Below are 21,020 nucleotides of genomic sequence, written 5' to 3'. Positions count from 1 at the left end.
TCAGCTCACTGCAAGCTCCGCCTCCCGGGTTTTACGCCATTCTCCTGCCTCAGCCTCCCGAGTAGCTGGGACTACAGGCGCCTGCCTCAACGCCCGGCTAGTTTTTTTGTATTTTTTAGTAGAGACGGGGTTTCACCGTATTAGCCAGGATGGTCTCGATCTCCTGACCTCGTGATCCGCCCGTCTCAGCCTCCCAAAGTGCTGGGATTACAGGCTTGAGCCACCGCGCCCGGCAAGATTTTCATTTAGAACATATACCTTGCCTTTTCAAAAAGATTTAAGGTGATTTATATGTGAAATATAATGCAAAAAATCGGGGGTTTTTTGGATGAAAACTAGGGTGGGATAATCTAATGGGAAATGGAAGCAGAAAATAAGCTGCTTGTCAAAACATTACAAATTTAAGCAACCAGTGGGGGTAAAAGATAGAACTCAGATTCCTTGACTATTAGAGAATATATTGAAGTTATAGGATTTCTAATTCTTGTCATCTTTCCTCCCATATTAGGTAGAATGGATGAGTGATAAATTGATGAGATGTTTTGAAGACAAAAGAAATAATCCTTTTCAGTTTCGCCATCTCTCTTTATGTCATGGTCTTTCTGACTTGGCCCGAGTACCTAGCCCTAAAGTTGTGCTTGCCAGCCAACCTGACCTGGAATGTGGATTTTCAAGGGATCTCTTTATTCAGTGGTGTCAGGATCCTAAAAACTCAATCATTCTAACTTACAGAACTACTCCTGGGACTTTAGCACGCTTCCTAATTGATAATCCTTCTGAAAAAATTACAGAAATAGAGGTAAGCACTTGTATGTGAACTTTACCTTAAGACTGTGTGGGGGATACGTTGTGCATGATGTATAAAAAATAGTGACCAAAAATAAAACTTGAAGTTGTTTTAGGATTTTGATCAGAATTACTCCTGAGAGCCAGGAGTGGTGGTGTGTGCTGTAGTACCAGCTACTTGGGAGGCTGAGGTGGAAGAATCACTTGAGCCCAGGAATCTGAGGTCAGCCTGGGCAACATGCCAAGACCCGACCCCCATCTCTTAAAAAAAAATTACTGTAGAAGAGAGCCTTTAATAGCACAAATTACTGGAGGTTCTCATTCTTTTTTGAGATGGGGTCTTGCTTTGTTACCCAGTCTAGAGTGCAGTGGTGCTGTCATAGTTCCATGCAGCCTCAAATTCCTGGGCTTAAAGGATCTTCCTCCCTCAGCCTCCCAAGCAGCTGGAACCACAGACATGTGCCACCATGCCTGGCTATTTTTTTATTTTTATTTTTTGTAGAGCCGTATCATTGTATTGCTGTGGATGGTCTCAAAAGAAGTTCTCATTCTTAAACTTTTCCTTGGTACCCTCTAGTTTACCCAGAGGGTAAGCGTGTACAATGTTTTCTCAATCTCTGAAAGGTTCCTTTCCTGTCTCTTGCTTAATTTAGATCAGACTCTTTCCTAAAGATGTTCTTTATCCTGTAGCCCCCTGAAGTAATTACTCTTTCTTTCAGTGTTGCATGTACTTTGAATGGAGTACATGTCTTCCTTGTTCTGTATTGCAGCTTCCTAGCTATTTATCTTCCATTTGCAGTTTTTGCCTTCAGACCTGCTGATATGCTGACCCCTCCTTGTTTCTGACATTTAATGATCTCTTGGTCATTCTGTAACTCTTTCACCATTTGACCCTGTCCACTTGTATTCAGGACTTTATTCTCATTGACTTTAGCATCCATGTGTATGATCTGTCCAATTCTTCCCAGTCACTTGACACCTTATTTCTTAATCTTTTCCTTCATCTTACCTCAGACATCCATTCCTGCTATCATGCTGTCTGTTCCTGTGGTCATGCTTGTAACCTTCTTTTGGCCGAACAGTCTCCAAGCATCTCATTCTGAATTTATAGCTGACTTTCCCTATTATTCTCATGACAACAACTCTTCGGTTCCATTGGGACTTTCAGTTCATGAACCTCACCTTTATACTGTCTGTCATCCTTCCAGCCTTAAACTCAGTGGTTCACAATTAATCAAAATTTTGCACATATCTTTAACTCTCTTACATTTCTGTTTTAGTCACCTGGAAAGGGTTTGACCTTAGTTAAACCATTTGTTTGGTGTGTGCCTGTACTTAAGCAGCTTTATGTTTCTGAAGTTAAACACTACAGTGTAGACAGATTTGTTTTCACATGCATGACTTCACATCTCAGAAAGGGACCCTACACCAGTACTCAGCATTCGGTAGGATGTTCCCGTTCTCACTGTAAGGCAATTTTATATCTTCTTTCTCCTCAAACATCCTACAGCTCACTCTCAGCCTTCATTCATAGCACATGATCTTGTCTCAAACTTAACATAGAAGTCGAAGCAGTGAGTCAGGAATTCCTTTATCTTTCCACCACTAAATATACTAACTTGATTCTGCATCTGCATTTGCTGACTCATCTCCTGTTAATAGGAACAAGACAATTAGCTCAATGACTAGTATACCCAAAGATCATTTGCTTAATAACCAGCGCATCAATTCTATCGATTTTTCAAAACTAGTATATCATTAAAGTTTGTAGCATTTGATATAGTGGGATGGTTAATAACTGCCAGAGTTGCAAAGGTTTAGGTTTATGTTAGGTTAAACCTTAACATAAAGCTGTAACATAAAGCAGTATCATAAAGCTGCTTCTCATTTTGTCTTTGTAGCACTCATGTAATTATTTAATTAGAGATAGACTCTCGCTCTGTCACCCAGCCTGGAGTGCAGTGGCACCATCATAGCTCACTGTATCCTCAAACTCCTAGGCTCAGGCTGTCCCTACCCCTCCCCCTAACCCACTCCACCTTGCAAAGTGCTGGGATTATACATGAACCACGGCACCTGGCCCTTAGCAGTCATTTTAAGGAAAGTTTAGTTTATTAAAAGCTATGTGGTAGGGATATCTGTCTTCCAACTCTACTTAAGAAAAGCATAACATCAGTAACTAAAATCTGAGATATATGTACTATAATTATAGAATTGTTGAGCCAGGATTCTGAGCAAGCACAGCAAAGTAAAATGGTGTCTTTGGGGTTATTTAGTAGCTTGGAAATACAAGGTTAAAAGAACTAAGAAATACTTGAAACAATTTCATCAGATAGGAAATACTGAATTTGAAAAATTTTTTTTTTTTTTTTTTGAGGCGGTGTCTCGCTCTGTCGCCCGGACTGGAGTGCAGTGGCCGGATCTCAGCTCACTGCAAGCTCCGCCTCCCGGGTTCACGCCATTCTCCTGCCTCAGCCTCCCGAGCAGCTGGGACTACAGGCGCCCGCCACCTCGCCCAGCTAGTTTTTTTTGTATTTTTAGTAGAGACGGGGTTTCACCGTGTTAGCCAGGATGGTCTCGATCTCCTGACCTCGTGATCCGCCCGTCTCGGCCTCCCAAAGTGCTGGGATTACAGGCTTGAGCCACCGCGCCCGGCCGAAAATTTTAATTACTAGAAATTAAATTAGGTCTAATCATTTGAGGAATTAGTAAAAGAAAAATGGTTTAAGTTTGGGAAAAAAAATAGACAATGATATTCAGAAGCATGCTAAGGAAATGAAAAACAGCCAAAACATCAAATGTTAAGTTTTTGATCTTTTTAATAACTAATGCTGATGCTCAGGGACCTTTTCTTGCTCACCTTCTTAGTGATAGTACCTTTGCAGTTATCCCTCCTATCTTCATTATCTAGCAGTTTTCCCTCTACTTGATCACATCCAAAACAATTTTTATTCTTCCCCTACTCCCAATACTATTCTTCTGTCTTATCTCAGAGAATGCAGCACTTCCCACATATTCAAGCCAAAAATCTGGAAGTTTAAAAAATGTTCACTGAAGTATAATATATACTGAAACCTACGTTAAGTGTATAGCATGATGAATTTTTACAAATTGAATGCACCTGTCTAGTCTGTACCCTGATCGAGAAATAGAATATTTCTGTAGCGTGTTGGGCAGAGCCAACTAAGGTAAAAAATAGAAACGTAAAAAAAGAAATAGAGGACTGGGTGTGATGGCTCACGCCTATAATCCCAGCAGTTTAGGAGGCAGAGGTGGGCAGATCACGAGGTCAGGAGTTCAAGACCAACCTGGCCAACAGAGTGAAACCCCGTCTCTACTAAAAATACAAAAAATTAGCCAGGCATGGTGGCGGGCGCCTGTAATCCCAGCTACTCGGGAGGCTGAGGCAGGGGAATTGCTTGAACCTGAGAGGTGGAGGTTGCAGTGAGCCAAGATTGCACCACTGCACTCCAGCGTGGGTGACAGAGCGAGACTCCATCTCACAAAGCAATAAAAAACACATACAGTTCACTATCTTAATCATTTTTATGTGTACAGTACAGTAGCGTTAACTATATGTACATTGTTGTATGACACATCTGTAAAACTTTTTCATGTAGCAAAACTGAAACTCTGTACCAATTGGATAACAACTCCCAGAGAGATCTTTTAAACATTCATCATTTCATGTCATTCACTTGCTTAAATGGCTCCAAAGCCTTCCTTCTTCTCTTTCAATAACATCCATACTACTTAGGCAGGCTTCTTAGATCCCACATGATCTAATCCCACCTACCTTTTGACCTTAGCGTATTCCACTTTCTCTATGCCCTACAATGCATCAGAATCTTTGCACTAGCTGTTCTTCTGCCTATAGTGCTCTCTCCTGGCTTTGTGTGTGGCTGGCTCCTGGTCATTTAGGTCTCAGGTTAAACCTGAGGCCTACCCCTTCAGGTACACCTTTGACTACAGATTTAAAATAGCTACCTGGTTTAGCTGCCCATCACCTTACTTGAATTATTTTTCCTAGCACTCGTCACCATCTGATGTATTCCTTGTTTGTTGTCTTCCTCTTCCCACCATCAACTAGAATTTGAATTCCATGAGAAAAAGGCCCTTGTTTTTCGGTATCTTTAGCACCCAGAACAGTGCCTGACATATTGGAGGCCCTCAGTAAGAGCATTGGTTGAATTCATGAATGATCAAAAAAGTGAATATGAAATAAACCAGATTTCTGATTGTGTTAGACAAGAAAAATTTACCAAGTATGGTATTTTTTCATCTGTATCTAATGCCCTTCTAAGTCAAGTCTTACTCATTTAGAAAGAGCAAAAATGAACAACGAATAAGGATTAATAGGTTGGAGTAGATTTGGATCAGAAAAAGGAGTAACTTGGAGGTAATACGGTGAAGGAGTAGGAAGAAAAATATTTTAGAGTTGGTTATTCTAGAAATCTGTTTCTGAATAAGCTATTAATCTTACATTTTTTTTTTTTTGAGACGGAGTCTTGCTCTGTCGCCCAGGCTGGGGTGCAGTGGCCGGATCTCAGCTCACTGCAAGCTCCGCCTCCCAGGTTCACACCATTCTCCTGCCTCAGCCTCCCAAGTACCTGGGACTACAGGCGCCCGCCACCTCGCCCTGCTAGTTTTTTGTATTTTTAGTAGAGACGGGGTTTCACCGTGTTAGCCAGGATGGTCTCGATCTCCTGACCTCGTGATCCACCCGTCTCGGCCTCCCAAAGTGCTGGGATTACAGGCTTGAGCCACCGCGCCCGGCCAATCTTACATATTTTAAATGAAAAATAAGATGGAGAGAAAAATTTGTTATAGCAACAGGCATAAACTAAATCACAGAGGTAAATACTTTGTTAAAGATTATTGGTGGGTAAAAGGCATCTATGTAGGTTGCTAACTGTTTTAAAAAATAATCCCACTATTTTCTGAATGAAACTTATTTTCAAATAAGTTATTAGGCAAATGTGAGATGCCAGATATAAACACGTATTTACTTTTTTATTTTAACTTCTTATTTTTTTGAGACAGGGTCATGTCATTCCCTGTCACCCAGGCTGGAATGCAGTTGCCTGATCATAGCTTACTGCAGTCTTGAACTCTTGGGCTCAAGCGTGCCTCCTGCTTAAGCCTCCCAAGTAGTTAGCACTGCAGGCATGTGCCGCCATGACCAGCTAATTAAAAACATTTTTTATAGAGATGGGAACTTGCTGTGTTGCCCAAGCTGGTCTTGAACTACTGGCCTCAAACAGTTCTCCCAGGTTGGCCTCCCAAAGTGCAGGGATTACAGGTGTGAGCCACTGCTCCTGGCCTTAAACATGTAAATCACCCATTTATTTTAGACATGAAAATAGTCTGATTTTGGTTTAATTTTTTTGTTGTTACTTGTCTCCCATCCCCTTACCCCACTGGGCAGCCCCTGAACTAGAATAGTCTCAGAAAGATCCCAGTTTTTTCATTACTTTTAATTTTGAAAAAATTTCAAACAGGAAAGTTACAAAATATTATACCCAGATTCCCCGATTGTCAACATTTTCCTGGATTTGCTTTATCACTTATATACACATGACACAATATTACTTTTTCTGAACCATTTGAAGAAAAATTGCAAATATTTCATCATTATCTCTAAATATTGCCAGTGTGTATTACCTGAAAACAAGGGCAATCTCCAGCAAAACCATGTTACATGCATTGAAATCAGGAAATCAACATCGATACCATCCTACCATTTCACCCACTGACCCCATTCAGCATTCGCCTTTTACCGATGACCACGTTGTCCTTTATAATTACCCTTTCCTTTTTTGTCCAGGTTCCCATCCGTGACTACATACTGCATTTAATTGTCATAACTGTTGACATTTTTGAAGCATATATATTCTGGAATTTTTTTTTCTTATTGATATACTAATATCTGGTTTTTATTTTTATTTTTTTGAAAAGAGATGGGAGCAAGGTGTGGTAGTATGTGGCTATAGTCCCAGCTATTGAGGCAAGAGGATTGCTTGAGCCTGGGAGTTTGAGGCAAGCCTGGGCAATATAACAAGGCCTTATCTCAAAAAAAAAAAAAAGTATGTGTGTGTATATACATATATATATTGAGAGAGAGAGAGAGAGAGAGCATGAGAGAGAGAGATGGGACCAAATTATCACATATTGCACATATCCTGAGACTTGTATTTTCACTTGAGTCTTTCTTGAACAATGTAAGAAGATATAAGGTCTACCTTACATAGTACCTGATATATTATAAACATTTAAATGTTTTTGAATAAATAAATGAATGCTTTTTAGTAATTTTATAATAGTACATTGTATATGTGTACTGTGATTATTTAATCTACTGGTTCTCAAAAGTGTGGTTTGAGGATCCCTGGGAGTCCCTGAGACCCTTTCAGGGAGTCCACAAGGCCAAAGCTATTTTTTATAATACTGGTAAGATGATATTTGCCTTTTCACTGTGCCTACATTTATACTGATGAGTAAGATCAGTGGTGCATAAAGTCCTTACACCTTGGCCTAAAACTCCACTAGTAGTCACTGCATTTTTCACCACCATACACTTGTCATTAAAAAAAAAAAAAAAAAAAGATAGTTTCACCTAAGAATGTCCTTCAGAGGCTGGACGTGGTGGCTCATGCCTATTCCCAACACTTCATGCCTATTCCCAACACTTCAGGAGGCTAAGGTAGGAGGATCACCTGAGGCCAGGAGCTTCAGACCAGCCTGGGCAGTATAGCAAGACTGCCTCTACAAAGTATAAAGGTATATTAAACAAAAGAAATTTGAAAGAGAATATCTTTGAGGGGCCAGACATACTGACTCATGCTTGTAATCCCAGAACTTTGGGAGGCTGAGGTGAGAGGATTGCTTGAGGCCAGGAGTTTGAGACCAGTCTGGGCAGCATAGTGAGACCCTGTCTCTATAAAAAAGAAAAAAAATGTCCTTGAGGGAATAGTAAAAGTTACTAATATTACTAAGTTCTTTCAGTAAAAGTTTCTTGTTTTTTTTGAGATGAGTCTTGCTCTGTTGCCCAGGCTGGAGTGCAGTGGTATGATCTCAGCTCACTGTAACCTCTGCCTCCCGGGTTCAAGCAATTCTCCTGTCTCAGCCTCCTGAGTAGCTAGGACTACAGGTGTGTGCCACCACGCCTGGGTAATTTTTTTGTATTTTTAGTAGAGATAGGGTTTCACTGTGTTAGCCAGGATGGTCTTGATCTCCTGACCTTGTGATCCATCTGCCTCAGCATCCCAAAGTGCTGGGATCACAGGCATGAGCCATTGCACCTGGCCTAGTAAAAGATTTTTTAAAAGTTGGGTGACAAGATAGGAAGTATTAATAAAGAACTTGCGTTGTGTGCTAAAGTACAATGACTGTCTCCAAGAAAAACACTTGTATGTTTATTTGAGTCGTGAGTTAAACTAGCCACTTTTTTCTGGGAACACCTTTTTTTTTGTTTGTTTTTGTTTTTTGTTTTTTGTTTTTGAGATGGAGCCTCGCTCTGTCGCCAGGCTGGAGTGCAGTGGCGTGATCTCGACTCATTGCAACCTCCACTTCCCGAGTTCAAGTGATTCTTCTGCCTCAGCCTCCCAAGTAGCTGGGACTACAGGTGTGCATCACCATGCCCAGCTAGTTATTTTTTTTTTCATATTTTTAGTAGAGATGGGGTTTCACTGTGTTGGCCAGGCTGGTCCCGAGCTCCTGACCTCAGGCGATCCACCCACCTTGGCCTTCCAAAGTGTTGGGATTACAGGCATGAGCCACCGCACGTGGCCCTGTTTTGTGTGTGTGTGTGTTTTTTGAGTTTGGGTCTCTGTTGCCTAGGTTGGAGTACAGAGGCACACTCATGGCTCACCACATCCTTGAACTTCTGGGTTCATGTGACCCTCCCGCCTCAAGCCTTTCTACCAGCTAGGACTATGGGTGTGTTTCATCACATCTGGCTAATTTTTTATTCTTTTTTGTAGAGACTGGGTCTTGCTGTGTTGCCCATAGTGGTCTCGAACTGGCCTCAAGCAATCCTCTCACCTCCGACTCCCAAAGTGCTAGAATTACAGGCATGAACCACTGTGCCCAGTCTGGAACACCATTTTTATGTGAAATAATGACAGGGTCATTCAGATTTGGGTGTTTGGCAGACATTTTCTTGAAAATTAATACATTGAGCCTGTCACTCTAAAGAAAACAATTGACAACATTTGTTGGCTTAAATCTGATAAAATTCTAACTTTCAAATGAAAATTTAGAATTTTGGAAAACTTATATCCAGCACTGTGAGATTGACAACTTAAACTGAAAAGACTTCTGATAAGATTGGTGGTGATATTTGCAAATGTGATTTAAAAAATATTGTCAACATTTGTAAGATCTGGATAACTTGGCGAACTAGTATATTCTAAATAACCAATTAATTATGTGACAAAATAATGCACAAATTAAAAGATCCATTCAAAATTTAAGATACAGGCTGGGTGCAGTGGCTCACGCCTGTAATCCCAGCACTTTGGGAGGCTGAGACAGGAGGATGGCCTCAGTCCAGGAGTTCAAGACTAGTCTGGATAACATAGCGAGACTTTGTCTCTACAAAAAATAAAAAATGAGCTGGGCATGGTGGTGCACATCTGTGGTTCCAGCTATTCAGGAGGCTGGGAGGTAGAAGGGTTGCTTGAACCCGGGAGTTCAAGGCTGCAGTGAGCAGTGATCATGCCACTGCACTCATCATAGGCAATAGAGCAAGACCCTGTCTCAAAATGAAGAAAAAACCCACAGAGTGTAAGATACATAACAAGTCTATCAGTATGGTTTCAGGTTCTGCATTGAAACTAACCTTTAAGAAACTACCACTTTCTGAGTTTTAATGTAGTATCAAAGAATAATATCCATGAAAGGACTATTTACATATTTTTCCCTTTCCAACTATACATGTGTGTAAGCCTGGATTTTCTTCGTATACTTTAACCAAAACAGCATATTGCAAGAGAGTGAATGGAGAAGCAAATGTGAGAATCCAGCTGTCTTCTGTTTAGCTAGACGTTAAAGAGATTTGAAAAAATATAGAATAATGCTATTGGCCAGATGCAGTGGCCCATGCCTGTAATCCCAGCACTCTGGGAGGCTGAGGAGGGCAGATTGCTCGACTCCAGGAGTTTGAGACCAGCTTGGGCAACATGGCAAGACCCGATCTCTACAAAAAAATACAAAAATTAGCTGGGAGTGGTGGTGCGTGCTTGTAGTAGTCCCAGCTACTAGAAGGCTGAGGTGGGAGGATCGCTTGAGGCTGGAAGATTGAGCCGCAGTGAGTTATAATTGCACCACTGCACTCCAGCCTGGGCAATGGAGCAAGACCTTGTCTCAAAAAAATAAAATAATGCCGTTCTTCACACTATCTTTTTTTGCTTTGGAAAATGTAATTTTTTTTGGTAAAAATTTGTTAATGTTGCCGTGTGGTTTTATTATTATTTATTTTATTTTTGAGACAGAGTTTCGCTCTTGTTGCCCAGGCTGAAGTGCAATGGTGCAATCTCGGCTCACTGCAGCCTCCATCTCCCAGGTTCAAGTGATTATCCTGCCTCAGCCTCCCTAGTAGCTGAGATTACAGACATGTGCCATCACGCCTGGCTAGTTTTGTACTTTTAATAGAGATGGGCTTTCTCCATATTGATCAGGCTTGTCTCGAATTCCCGACCTTAGGTGATCCACCCACCTCGCCCTCCCAAAATGCTGGGATTAAAGGCATGAGCCACCGCGCCTGGCCTATTGTTATTATTACTTAATTTATTTTTGAGCTGGAGTCTCACTCTGTTGTCCAAGCTGGAATGCGATGGTACGATCGTGGCTCACTGCAGTTTCCGCCTCCCAGGTTCCAGCGGTTCTCCTGCCTCAGCTTCCTGGGTAGCTGGGATTACAGGCATGTGCCACCATGCCCTGCTCCTTTGTGTATTTATAGTAGAGACGGGGTTTCACCATGTTGGCCAGGGTGGGCTCGAACTCCTGACATTAGATGGTCTGCCTGCCTCAACCTCCCAAAGTGCTAGGATTACAGGTATAAGCCACCATGCCCGGCTGGTTTTATTATTTTTTAATGAACATAAATATTTTTAAAATTGCTCAGTTTTAATTTCTGATAAGGTAGACATTCAGAAATAGAACCCACAAAAACAAAAAGCTCTTTGGAGTTCTCTAATTTTTAGGAGTCTGAGGTAGTCCTGAGATAAATATATGAGAACTACTGATTTAATCATTCCATTTTGATGGATTTTAAAATTTTGTCCAGTTTTTTACTATTATAAATATTGCTGCAATGTACTAATGTACTTTTTCTTTTTTACACATTTGTGATTGTTTCAGTCGGATAAATTCCTAGAAGTAGAAATACTGTGTCAAATGATAAATTTTTATTTTTAGATGTTAGCACATTGCCTTTTAACATAGTTGCACTAATTTTCCCACAGACAATGGAAGAAGGTACTCTTTCCCCATGTATGGCATTGCCAGTCTCATAGATGAAAACAATTATGTTTTTTATATTTTGTACTTTTCAGAAATTAGTAAAGTTAAGGGTCTTTTCATGGCCAGTAGTTATGTGTCTTTCTTATTTTGTAAATTGCCTTTCTAAGTATCTTGTCCTTTTTCATGTGTTGATCATCCTTTTCTTAACTCATTTGGAAGAGCTCTTAGGAAAAAATAGTTTTTGTTGGTCACAGTACTGAAGATATTTTTCTGTTTCTTTTTTGTTTTTCTTTACAGTTTCTTATTTTATGAGGTTTAAAATGTCAAAGGGAGATTTTCTTCATTCATGTTGCTGCATTTATTTATGTTTCTCGTTATGGCTTTTGGGCCTCACCTACTCCAAATTATAAAAATGCTTATCTGTATTTTCTTTTCCTGATTGGGGATTTTTAACCAGTTTGATTGATTGATTGATTGATTGAGACCAGGTCTTGCTCTGTCAGACTCAAGTGATCCTCAGTCTCAGCCGCCTGAGTAGCTGGGACTACAGGTGCGTGCTACCACTCCTGGCTTTTTTTTTTTTTTTTTATGGAAACGAAGTCTCATTATGTTGCCCAGGCTAGTCTCAAACTCAAGTGATTTTCCTGCCTCGCAAAGTGCTAGGATTATAGGTGTGAGCCATCGTGCCCAGCCTCCCAGCTAATTTTTAAATTATTCCTAGAGACAGAGTCAACCAATGTTGCCCAGGCTGGTCTTGAACTCCTGGTCTCAAGCAGTCCTCCCACCTTAGCCTCCCAAAGTGCTGGGATTATAGTGTGAGCTACTGTGCCTGACCAACCAGTTTGATGTAAATTAAACCCATTCTAGATGATGTGTGACAGCTCAATTTTAATACTAATCTAAGTAGGACCTATAATTGCATGTAATGGAAACTTGATTAATTTCAGAGGAAAAACATCAGTTTAAAGATGACAGAGCAATTTAGAGATGTGGTGTGTCTCATATTCCACTGCTTTAACCCCTTAATATTAACATTTCCTTTCGTCTGTTACTTTTCTTTAGTTGAGGAAACGTGTGAAGCTTGAAGGGAAAGAACTTGAGGAATACTTGGAAAAAGAGAAACTAAAGAAAGAAGCTGCCAAAAAGCTTGAGCAGTCAAAAGAGTGAGTCATTTTCAGACAGATTATAAACTTATGGATGCAATTTGAGAAGAGTGTGTCTTTGACTTAAATGTTTCATTGAAAATATTTTTAAATTTTCATAAGACTTAATTTTGTTACAGACATCTTTCAAATGTCTAGAATACCAGATCCTGTCAGTGCTAATATTATTATGCATTTATTTGTTATGTTTTATAAAATGTCAGTCCAATAATATTGAATGTTATTCCAGTCATGCTTCACTTAATGATGGGGACACCTTCTCAGAAAAGTGTTGTTAGGGGATTTAGTCATTGTGCAAACATTAGGATATATGTTTACACAAACCTTGGTGGTATAGCCTACTGTGTGTCCAGGGTCTATGATATGGCCCATTGTTCCTAGGGTACAAACCTGTACAGCATGTTACTGTACTGAATACTGTAGGCCATTGTAACACAATGTTAAGTATTTGTTTATCTAAATGTATCTAAACATAGAAAAGGTACAGTAATCTTATGGGACCTCTGTTGTATACGTGGTCCATTGTTGACTGACATAACTGTATATTATCATTTGAGTTAATATTGAATTAATAATAATGAGGATTGATTCAGTAATAAATAGATAAATATTAACTTAAAATATCTTTGAAACTTTATGACCTTGATCTATTCTAAAATCCTCCTAGGGCAGATATAGATTCCAGTGATGAGAGTGACATTGAGGAAGATATTGACCAGCCATCAGCTCATAAGACGAAGCATGACTTGATGATGAAAGGTGAAGGCAGTCGTAAAGGAAGTTTTTTCAAACAGGCAAAAAAGTCCTATCCTATGTTTCCTGCCCCAGAAGAAAGAATTAAATGGGATGAATATGGAGAGATTATCAAGTATGTGAGCAAAACAAACTTTTCTCTCTTGCGAATTGGAGGTATTAACTGTTATTTTTCAGTTCATGAATTTGATCTTTCTAGTCACATGTAGGTGGTGAGCTTCTGAGTACCTCAGACTGAAGACACAGAAGACTTGTAACTTGAAACATAAAAATAGAGATGCTGAGAAACATAGAGAATATTAGGAGAAAACTGGCAGTTTTATGACTTAGTTGTGTAAAGGTTTAAAAACATGATCACATGATCAAGACTTTTTTTCCCCGCTTAAAAAGAGAGGAAGATGTAGAATAGGAAGAACTTTGGGGCTGTGCATGGTGGCTCACGCCAGTAATCCCAACACTTTGGGAGGCCTAGATGGGAGGATCACTTGAGCTCAGGAGTGTGAGACCAGACAATATAGTGAGACCCCCATCTCTATCTTTAAAAAAAAAAAAAGAGAGAACTTTGGATGACTGGTGATTGCATTACCACCAGTAAAGACATAATCCACCATTGATGGATTATGTCTTAAGTATTATACAAGTTTTATGCGATTAAGAGGAATATGATATAGCATGAGTGAAACCATGGAAAATTTACAAAATCTGTACTCAGAAAAACAACTGCAATCACGTGTTGTAATTGCAAATTTGAAAACACTACTATCCTGTGTAAAAAAAAAAGAGAGAAAAGGAAAAACATAATACAGGCTGGGTGTGGTGGCTCACGCCTGTAATCCCAGCACTTTGGGAGGCCGAGGCGGGCAGATCACGAGGTCAGGAGTTCAGGACCAGCCTGACCAAGATGGTGAAACCCCGTCTCCACTAAAAATACAAAAAAATTAGCTGGGCGTGGTGGCAGGCACCCGTAATCCCAGCTACTCTGGAGGCTGAAGCAGAGAATTGCTTGAACTGGGAGGCAGAGGTTGCAGTGAGCCAAGATGGCACCACCACATTCCAGTCTGGCTGACAGAGCGAGACTCCATCTCATAAAAAACAAAAAATGCAATACATACAGTCATCTGGTAATTGATATGAAATTTCATTGGCTTTGGATGAAATGTATATTTAAATCTTGAGATATGTGAGGACTCCAAAAATTACGCCGCCTACTAGTTATATATGTTATGTAGTATTAGCTTGCTTTTTTACTGCTTCTAATTAGAGACTTATTATTTAGACCAGAGGATTTCTTGGTGCCAGAGCTTCAAGCTACTGAAGAAGAAAAAAGCAAATTAGAATCTGGTTTGACAAATGGAGATGAACCCATGGATCAGGATTTATCTGATGTTCCTACTAAATGTATTTCTACAACAGAGTCTATTGAAATAAAGTAAGTGCTTCTGTGACATTTTGAAAATAGATTATAAGATAAAATTTCAAGCATTTGAATTATATAATTTACATTATTTCAAGCAAAATTTCTGAATATTCTTTAGTAAGTTTGTGCTTTTAAAATTTAATTTATTTTTGTAGGAAGAGACTTGTGAAATATGGTGGCATGATATTTTCTCTTCATTAATGATATTTGAATGCCAAAGTAATTGAATTGGTGGTGAGGGGTGTACTTAAATTGTAACATTAAATTGTCCATTTATATGAAGAAAAATTATTTCTGGCCTTTTTAGTCTGTAAGCAGGTGAAAGGAATAGTGTAACTCACAGTTTAATTTTTCTGAGTCACTGCTTGTTTCATAAAATATACTCTGTGACTTAAACATCTCTAAGACCCTAATGTCTGGAAAATACTGTTGTGATCTGAAGTAGTTAGAAACCTTTCCCCCCCCCTTTCTACTTAGTTAAATAATACCAGTAAATGATCATTTTGGAATTTTTTTTAAGTCATCAGAGAACAAAGTCTTTTATTTGTCCAGTAATATCATTTAGTATATATTTTTGGGTGTAGATAAGATCTAAATAATACAGATAGGGCTGGGCATGGTGGCTGATGCCTGTAATCCCTGCACTTTGGTAGGCCGAGGTAGGCGGATCACTTGAGATCAGGAGTTTAAGACCAGCCTGGCCAACATGGTGAAATCTCATCTCTGCTAAAAATGCAAAATTATCCCTGTGTGGTGGTGCACACCTATAATCCCAGTTACTTGGGAGGCTGAGGCAGGAGAATTGCTTGAACCTGGGAAGTAGAGGTTGCAGTGAGCGAAGATCATGCTACTGCACTCTAGCCTGGGCAAAAGAGTGAGACCCAATCTCAGGAAAAATAAATAAATAAATAAAAATAAATCATACAGATACTATAACACGTGTATTTCTCAAATCCTAGTGTTATATGTTATATACATGATAAAAGCCATTTTTTTTTAGAATTATGAGAAAATTTATCTTGAATAATCATATCTAATTACAGAGCCAGGGTTACCTACATAGACTATGAAGGACGCTCTGATGGGGATTCCATTAAAAAAATCATTAATCAGATGAAACCACGACAGTTGATCATCGTCCATGGCCCACCAGAGGCCAGTCAGGATCTGGCAGAGTGCTGTCGCGCCTTTGGTGGGAAAGATATTAAAGTGTACATGCCAAAGCTGCATGAAACAGTTGATGCCACGAGTGAAACTCACATCTACCAGGTAAACGTGCCATACTTTTTATGGCAGGTTAGGACAGATAACATTAGAAATACAGAGATGTGTGAGACAGACAGACATGGATGGTCTCCGCCCTAGCAGTCCTGATACAGTATGGGGCTTAGAACAAGGAAATACCGTTTAGCATGTTGTTGTGCCTCTGAGAGAAGAAGTATAGGATGCTATGAGAGTATTAAGAGGGGAAACCACCCACCTTTAGAGGTTTAGAAAAGGTTTCCTGCAGGAAGTGATAACTAATCCTAACTGTTTAGATGGGTTGTCAGGACAGACAGAGTAGGGAAGTGGGGGAAGAGCATTCTAGGCAGAGGGAACCATATTTGCAAAAGTACAGAGGTGAGGAAAATGATTGTTTAAGAATTAAAAGTTTTAGAAGAATTCCCGGATATCAAGGTTCTACTCCTAATTGGAACAAATGGAGACAGATGCCGAATATAGGACTAGCGCAGTAGAGAGATAAACTTTGGTAATGGGAGATGGTGTCAGTTTAAGGCTGGAGTGATGTCTATATCTGGAAGAAATGGATGTGCACGTACCAGGCAGGAAATTTATTCTGGGCAGAGTAAGAAGAAGCAATCTTCCAAGAATATGGAGATATGAAATTCTGAAAGGACAAGCAGTTCGGTACCTAGTGAAGTATGCCAAGTACTAGAGGATGGGACTGATCAGTGGTTCTCAACCTTGACTGTACATGAGAATCATCTGGGGAGCTTCGTGAGGGTCAGAGGGATTCAGTGTTCTGGTCTTAGTCTTACCAGTTATGTTAGAAACACTAGATACCAGGCTCTGATACACTTTTTGTTTTAATTGCCATGTGATTGCGTTTTGTAGTCAGGGTTAAGAATCTCTGTTTTGGAAAGTAGGCAGGGGCCCAATGATCTGCAAGGTAATGAGGTCATTGCAGGTCATTGTGAGGCTCAGATGAGTGAAAGATTTTCCAATTTTAACATATTACCAGAGGCAGAAAATGATAATAGGTTATATTTAATTTGTTAATCTGTATTCTGTGGGTTTTATTTCTCTCCCCCTCCTTTGCATATCTAGGTGAGATTAAAAGACTCACTTGTCAGCTCTCTTCAGTTTTGTAAGGCAAAAGATGCTGAATTAGCTTGGATAGATGGTGTCTTAGATATGAGAGTTTCCAAAGTGGACACAGGGGTTATTTTAGAAGAAGGAGAACTAAAGGATGATGGAGAAGACTCAGAGATGCAAGTGGACGCTCCCTCAGATTCTAGTGTTATAGCACAACAAAAGGCCATGAAAAGTCTGTTCGGAGATGATGAAAAAGAAACAGGTGAAGAAAGTGAAATCATTCCTACTTTGGAACCCTTGCCACCTCATGAGGTAAAAAAAGCATGTGCTTTTTTGATTTCTTCCTAAATTTGTCATCCTTCTAGTTTTCGTGTCTTTTGGTTTCTTTTTTCCCCCTTCCAAAACTAAGTGGGTCTGTGAAAGCTTTTATATTTTTAACCATTTAAAATATGTGTCACGCCTGTAGTCCCAGCATTTTGGGAGGCTGAGGTGGGAGAACTGCTTGAGGCCAGGAGCTCTAGATCAGCCTGATTAACATAGTGACACCCTGTCAAAAACCTAGCCGGCATGGTGGCATGCGCCTGGAGTCTCAGCTAAGTAGGCTAAGGCAGGAGGATTGCTTGAGCTCAGGAGTTCAAGTCTCCAGTGAGCCACGATTGTGCCACTGCATCTAGCCTATATAATAGAGTGAGACCCTGTCTTGAACATAAAATATGTCTCACATTTGGGCTGATTTTGGAGTTTTTAAAAAAGAGAACTTGCAGCGTGCTTCTGCGTGTTTGTCTCTGTGTGTATATCAATTCTATACAGCTAAGGAATGACATATCTTTAGCAAATCCTTGTGGTACATAATTGTTTCATGATTTGTTTTTTTGGTATGTATTTTTAAATTTAAGTTTGTTGAGTGTGAAGATCACCTGCCTGCTTCCAGTCAGGAGATTTATAGTTTTCTAAGAAAGTCATACTGGGGTGTTTTTTTGTTTTGTTTTGTTTTGTTTTTTTTGAGATGGAGTCTCGCTCTGTTGCCCAGGATGGAGTGCTGTGGCATGATCTTGGCTCACTGCAACCTTTGCCTCCTGGGTTCAAGCGATTCTCCTGCCTCAGTCTCCCAAGTAGCTGGGATTACAGGCATGAGCCACCGGGCCTAGCTAGTTTTTATATTTTTAGTAGAGATGGGATTTTGCCATGTTGGCCAGGCGGGTCTTGAACTCCTGACCTCAGGTGATCCACCCACCTCGGCCTCCCAAAGTGCTGGGATTACAGGTGTGAGCCACCGCCCCCAGCTGAAAGTCATATACTCCATTTTTTTTATGTTTCATTCAGTTCAAATAACTTTTGGCTTTGATATAGTTAGAGATCTTTAATTAAGTGTAGATATAATTTAGTCTAGCATTTACATATTCTTGAGAGGTATCTAGTTAACTAGCAAAGATTCTAGGTAATTAAACTTGGAAAAATATTGAAACTATGAATCTTACATGCATGTCAAGTGATGTCTTCAGCCCTACTATGAAATTAAGAATAGAGAGACAGCCTCTGTCGCTGGATTCCCTTCTAGTATAACCCTCAAAATTGGGAGGAGGAATTAGAATGTTTTTTTCTTCTGTTCTAAAGCTAAAGCTCTTCAAAGTAATGTCAAAGCAGAAAGCAGCAGCATTAGGCAAGAACCACTTTCCTTACTGATTGTAGAACCTGTGGCATCCATTGCATTTGCTCTGAGGAAGGAGGGACAGGGAAAATGGGATTAAGGAGGAATTGTCCTTTGAAGTAAGCAAATGACTGGGATCTAGAAAATGAATTTTTGGTTCAGTCCTGCCCATGGCACTCTAGTTAATCCCCTTAGGCAAGTGGGTGAGTGAAGAGCATAGCATTACCAAATGTCTCTGTTATAATGAGGCATGACTAACAAAACTAATTGTGAAACAGAAAATGTGAAGGGCTTTGTAAGGTTAAATAATGGGGTAAAATGTAGAATAACAACTTGGAATGTGATTTGCAGTCTTGAAATGATCTGTCAAAGGACTTCAGGGAATAATAGAAAATCTCTTAGGGCTCATGTAATATTTTACTTTATTCAGTACAGTTGTATGTCTGGTGTTTTACTTGAAGTTATTCTTTCCCCTTTGACCTTACCTAAGGTTCCTGGACATCAGTCAGTTTTTATGAATGAACCAAGACTGTCAGACTTCAAGCAAGTTCTCTTACGGGAGGGGATTCAAGCTGAATTTGTAGGAGGTGTACTTGTTTGCAACAATCAAGTAGCAGTCCGCAGAGTAAGTGTGTTTTCAGTAAGGGCTGAATTGAACACATACTTCTGATGTTTTGTCATTTTGAAATTCTGTAATTCTTGATTGGTATTTTCACAAAACTGAAGCTCAGTAATTTATGTTCATGATCATGACCTCAAAGGCTTACAGAAGTCTTAGTGACTTGAAGGCTTATGAAAGACTCTTGAAGAAGTGGTATATAATTTTATAGTAAATTTTAATTATTTGAATCCTCTGACATTTATGTGTCTATGTAAAATTCATGACTTCAGTATTAAATCCATATGCTATGAATCAGAGCAACCCGTGTCCTGACCAATCATAATCTATTTCATATATTTCAGTTTTTATGTCTGCATATTAATGAATAGAAAATGTACTAAAGATTTTTTTTTATTTGGTTTCTAGACGGAAACTGGACGCATTGGATTAGAAGGCTGCCTTTGTCAAGATTTTTATAGGATAAGAGACCTTTTATATGAACAATATGCCATTGTGTAAAAGACATGATGTCAAGAAGGATCTGCTTGACCTTTCTAAGAAAAAGGGATTCTTACCTTCCTTTGAGCTTTTGATGTTTGGTTTTGTAACATACAGAAAGAATCTGCCAGAAAAACTTACATGTATTAGATTTTTAAAAATATAAATAGAAAACATTTTGCAAATGCTCAGATGAGCATTCTATCTTTTGGCTTTCAGAGTGATAGAGCTCCTAACAGGTGTACAGGCCCAAGAGTTGAAGGTGATTGGTTTTCTTTACAGACTCCTTGTTCTAGAAGGGCTTTTTACTTGAATAAAACAATGCAACTTAGCAAACCAATTCATGGCCTTAGAGAAACATTTTTGCATGAGTTCTTACAAACTGTTATATTTTCTGGAATGATAAGTGAGAATTATTTAGAAAAGACATGCTCAAAAAAAAAAACTAAACTGATAAAACAATTTTTTGAAGTTTATTTTTAAAAGCATACGTGCTATGACTCTTTCCAGTTTGAATATGCAATTGTTTTCTGCCTATATTTCCCAGTGATTTACTCTAGGGTAAGGTACTACGCATTTGGTTCAGAAATCAATTTTTATTTCTCCTATATCTTGTTTTTATTAAGATTTTGTTGTGGCGTTTCAATGTAAATTATAACACCATCATTTGAATATACATAATTCAAAAGAACTCCTTGATGCAGTATAGTCTTAAGGGTTCTGCATACCTTTTAGAAACATCTTAGCCATCAGTTAGGTCCTGTATTAAACTGTTTAGTGCTCTGTTTTTAAGAAAACAAATGTTGAACCTCACACTTTTATGTGGTGACAGTATAATTTAATTAAAAGGTGTAAATGTTTTCATCTCTTAGGCTTGCTCTCTCCAAAGGTCACCCAAGCAGTTGTTGGATTTTATACACATTACTACTAAAATAATACTGAAGTTGGATAAGGTTATCCTTTCTGTGTTTGCTTCTTTCTTGTAACTAACCACCCTGATATGGTATAAACCACTGTGTTCAAGAGTAAAAACAATATATGCAATTTTCATTGAACTTAAGGAGTGAAAACCATGTAAACTATTGAAACTATTGTAATCCATTAATGCTTTTTAAGAAGGTAGCTTGATCATGGCAGACCTTGATGTTTATTTCTCAAATGGTTAAGCCCTCTTCTTTACACTTAGTTGTTTTGTTTGTTTGTTTGTTTGTTTGTTTGTTTTGAGACAGACTCAGCCAGGCTGGAGTGCAGTGGTGAGATTTTGGCTCACTGTAACCTCTTCCTCCAGGGTTCAAGTGATTCTCCCACCTCAGCCTCACAAGTAGCTGGGACTATGGGCACATGCCACTGCACCTGGCTAATTTTTGTATTTTT

At 39.3% G+C, this 21,020-nt stretch overlaps 1 protein-coding gene across 4 annotated transcripts in view; it reads left to right on the top strand.

Annotated features, from left to right (window-relative positions):
- The window catches only part of CPSF2 (cleavage and polyadenylation specific factor 2), a 40,047-nt gene extending 19,444 nt beyond the window's left edge, over positions 1-20,603 (top strand). For 3 of the 4 annotated variants that reach the window (XM_033191546.1, XM_033191545.1, XM_033191548.1), the window contains 8 exons: positions 509-799; positions 12,313-12,413; positions 13,081-13,281; positions 14,443-14,595; positions 15,627-15,852; positions 16,912-17,211; positions 19,038-19,172; positions 19,575-20,510. In XM_033191546.1, coding sequence (XP_033047437.1) covers positions 509-799; positions 12,313-12,413; positions 13,081-13,281; positions 14,443-14,595; positions 15,627-15,852; positions 16,912-17,211; positions 19,038-19,172; positions 19,575-19,667 — 1,500 coding nt within the window. In that variant the 3' untranslated portion in view covers positions 19,668-20,510. Of the gene's footprint in view, positions 1-508; positions 800-12,312; positions 12,414-13,080; positions 13,282-14,442; positions 14,596-15,626; positions 15,853-16,911; positions 17,212-19,037; positions 19,173-19,574 lie in introns of all 4 variants that reach the window. The other variant, XM_033191544.1, reaches the window with a different exon arrangement.
- The last annotated feature ends 417 nt before the right edge of the window (positions 20,604-21,020 follow it).

The sequence above is a fragment of the Trachypithecus francoisi genome, unplaced genomic scaffold, assembly GCF_009764315.1.
Source record: "Trachypithecus francoisi isolate TF-2019V2 unplaced genomic scaffold, Tfra_2.0 Lachesis_group3, whole genome shotgun sequence".
In the NCBI taxonomy this organism is placed as follows: domain Eukaryota; kingdom Metazoa; phylum Chordata; class Mammalia; order Primates; family Cercopithecidae; genus Trachypithecus; species Trachypithecus francoisi.
This window is presented reverse-complemented; position numbering and strand designations above follow the sequence as displayed.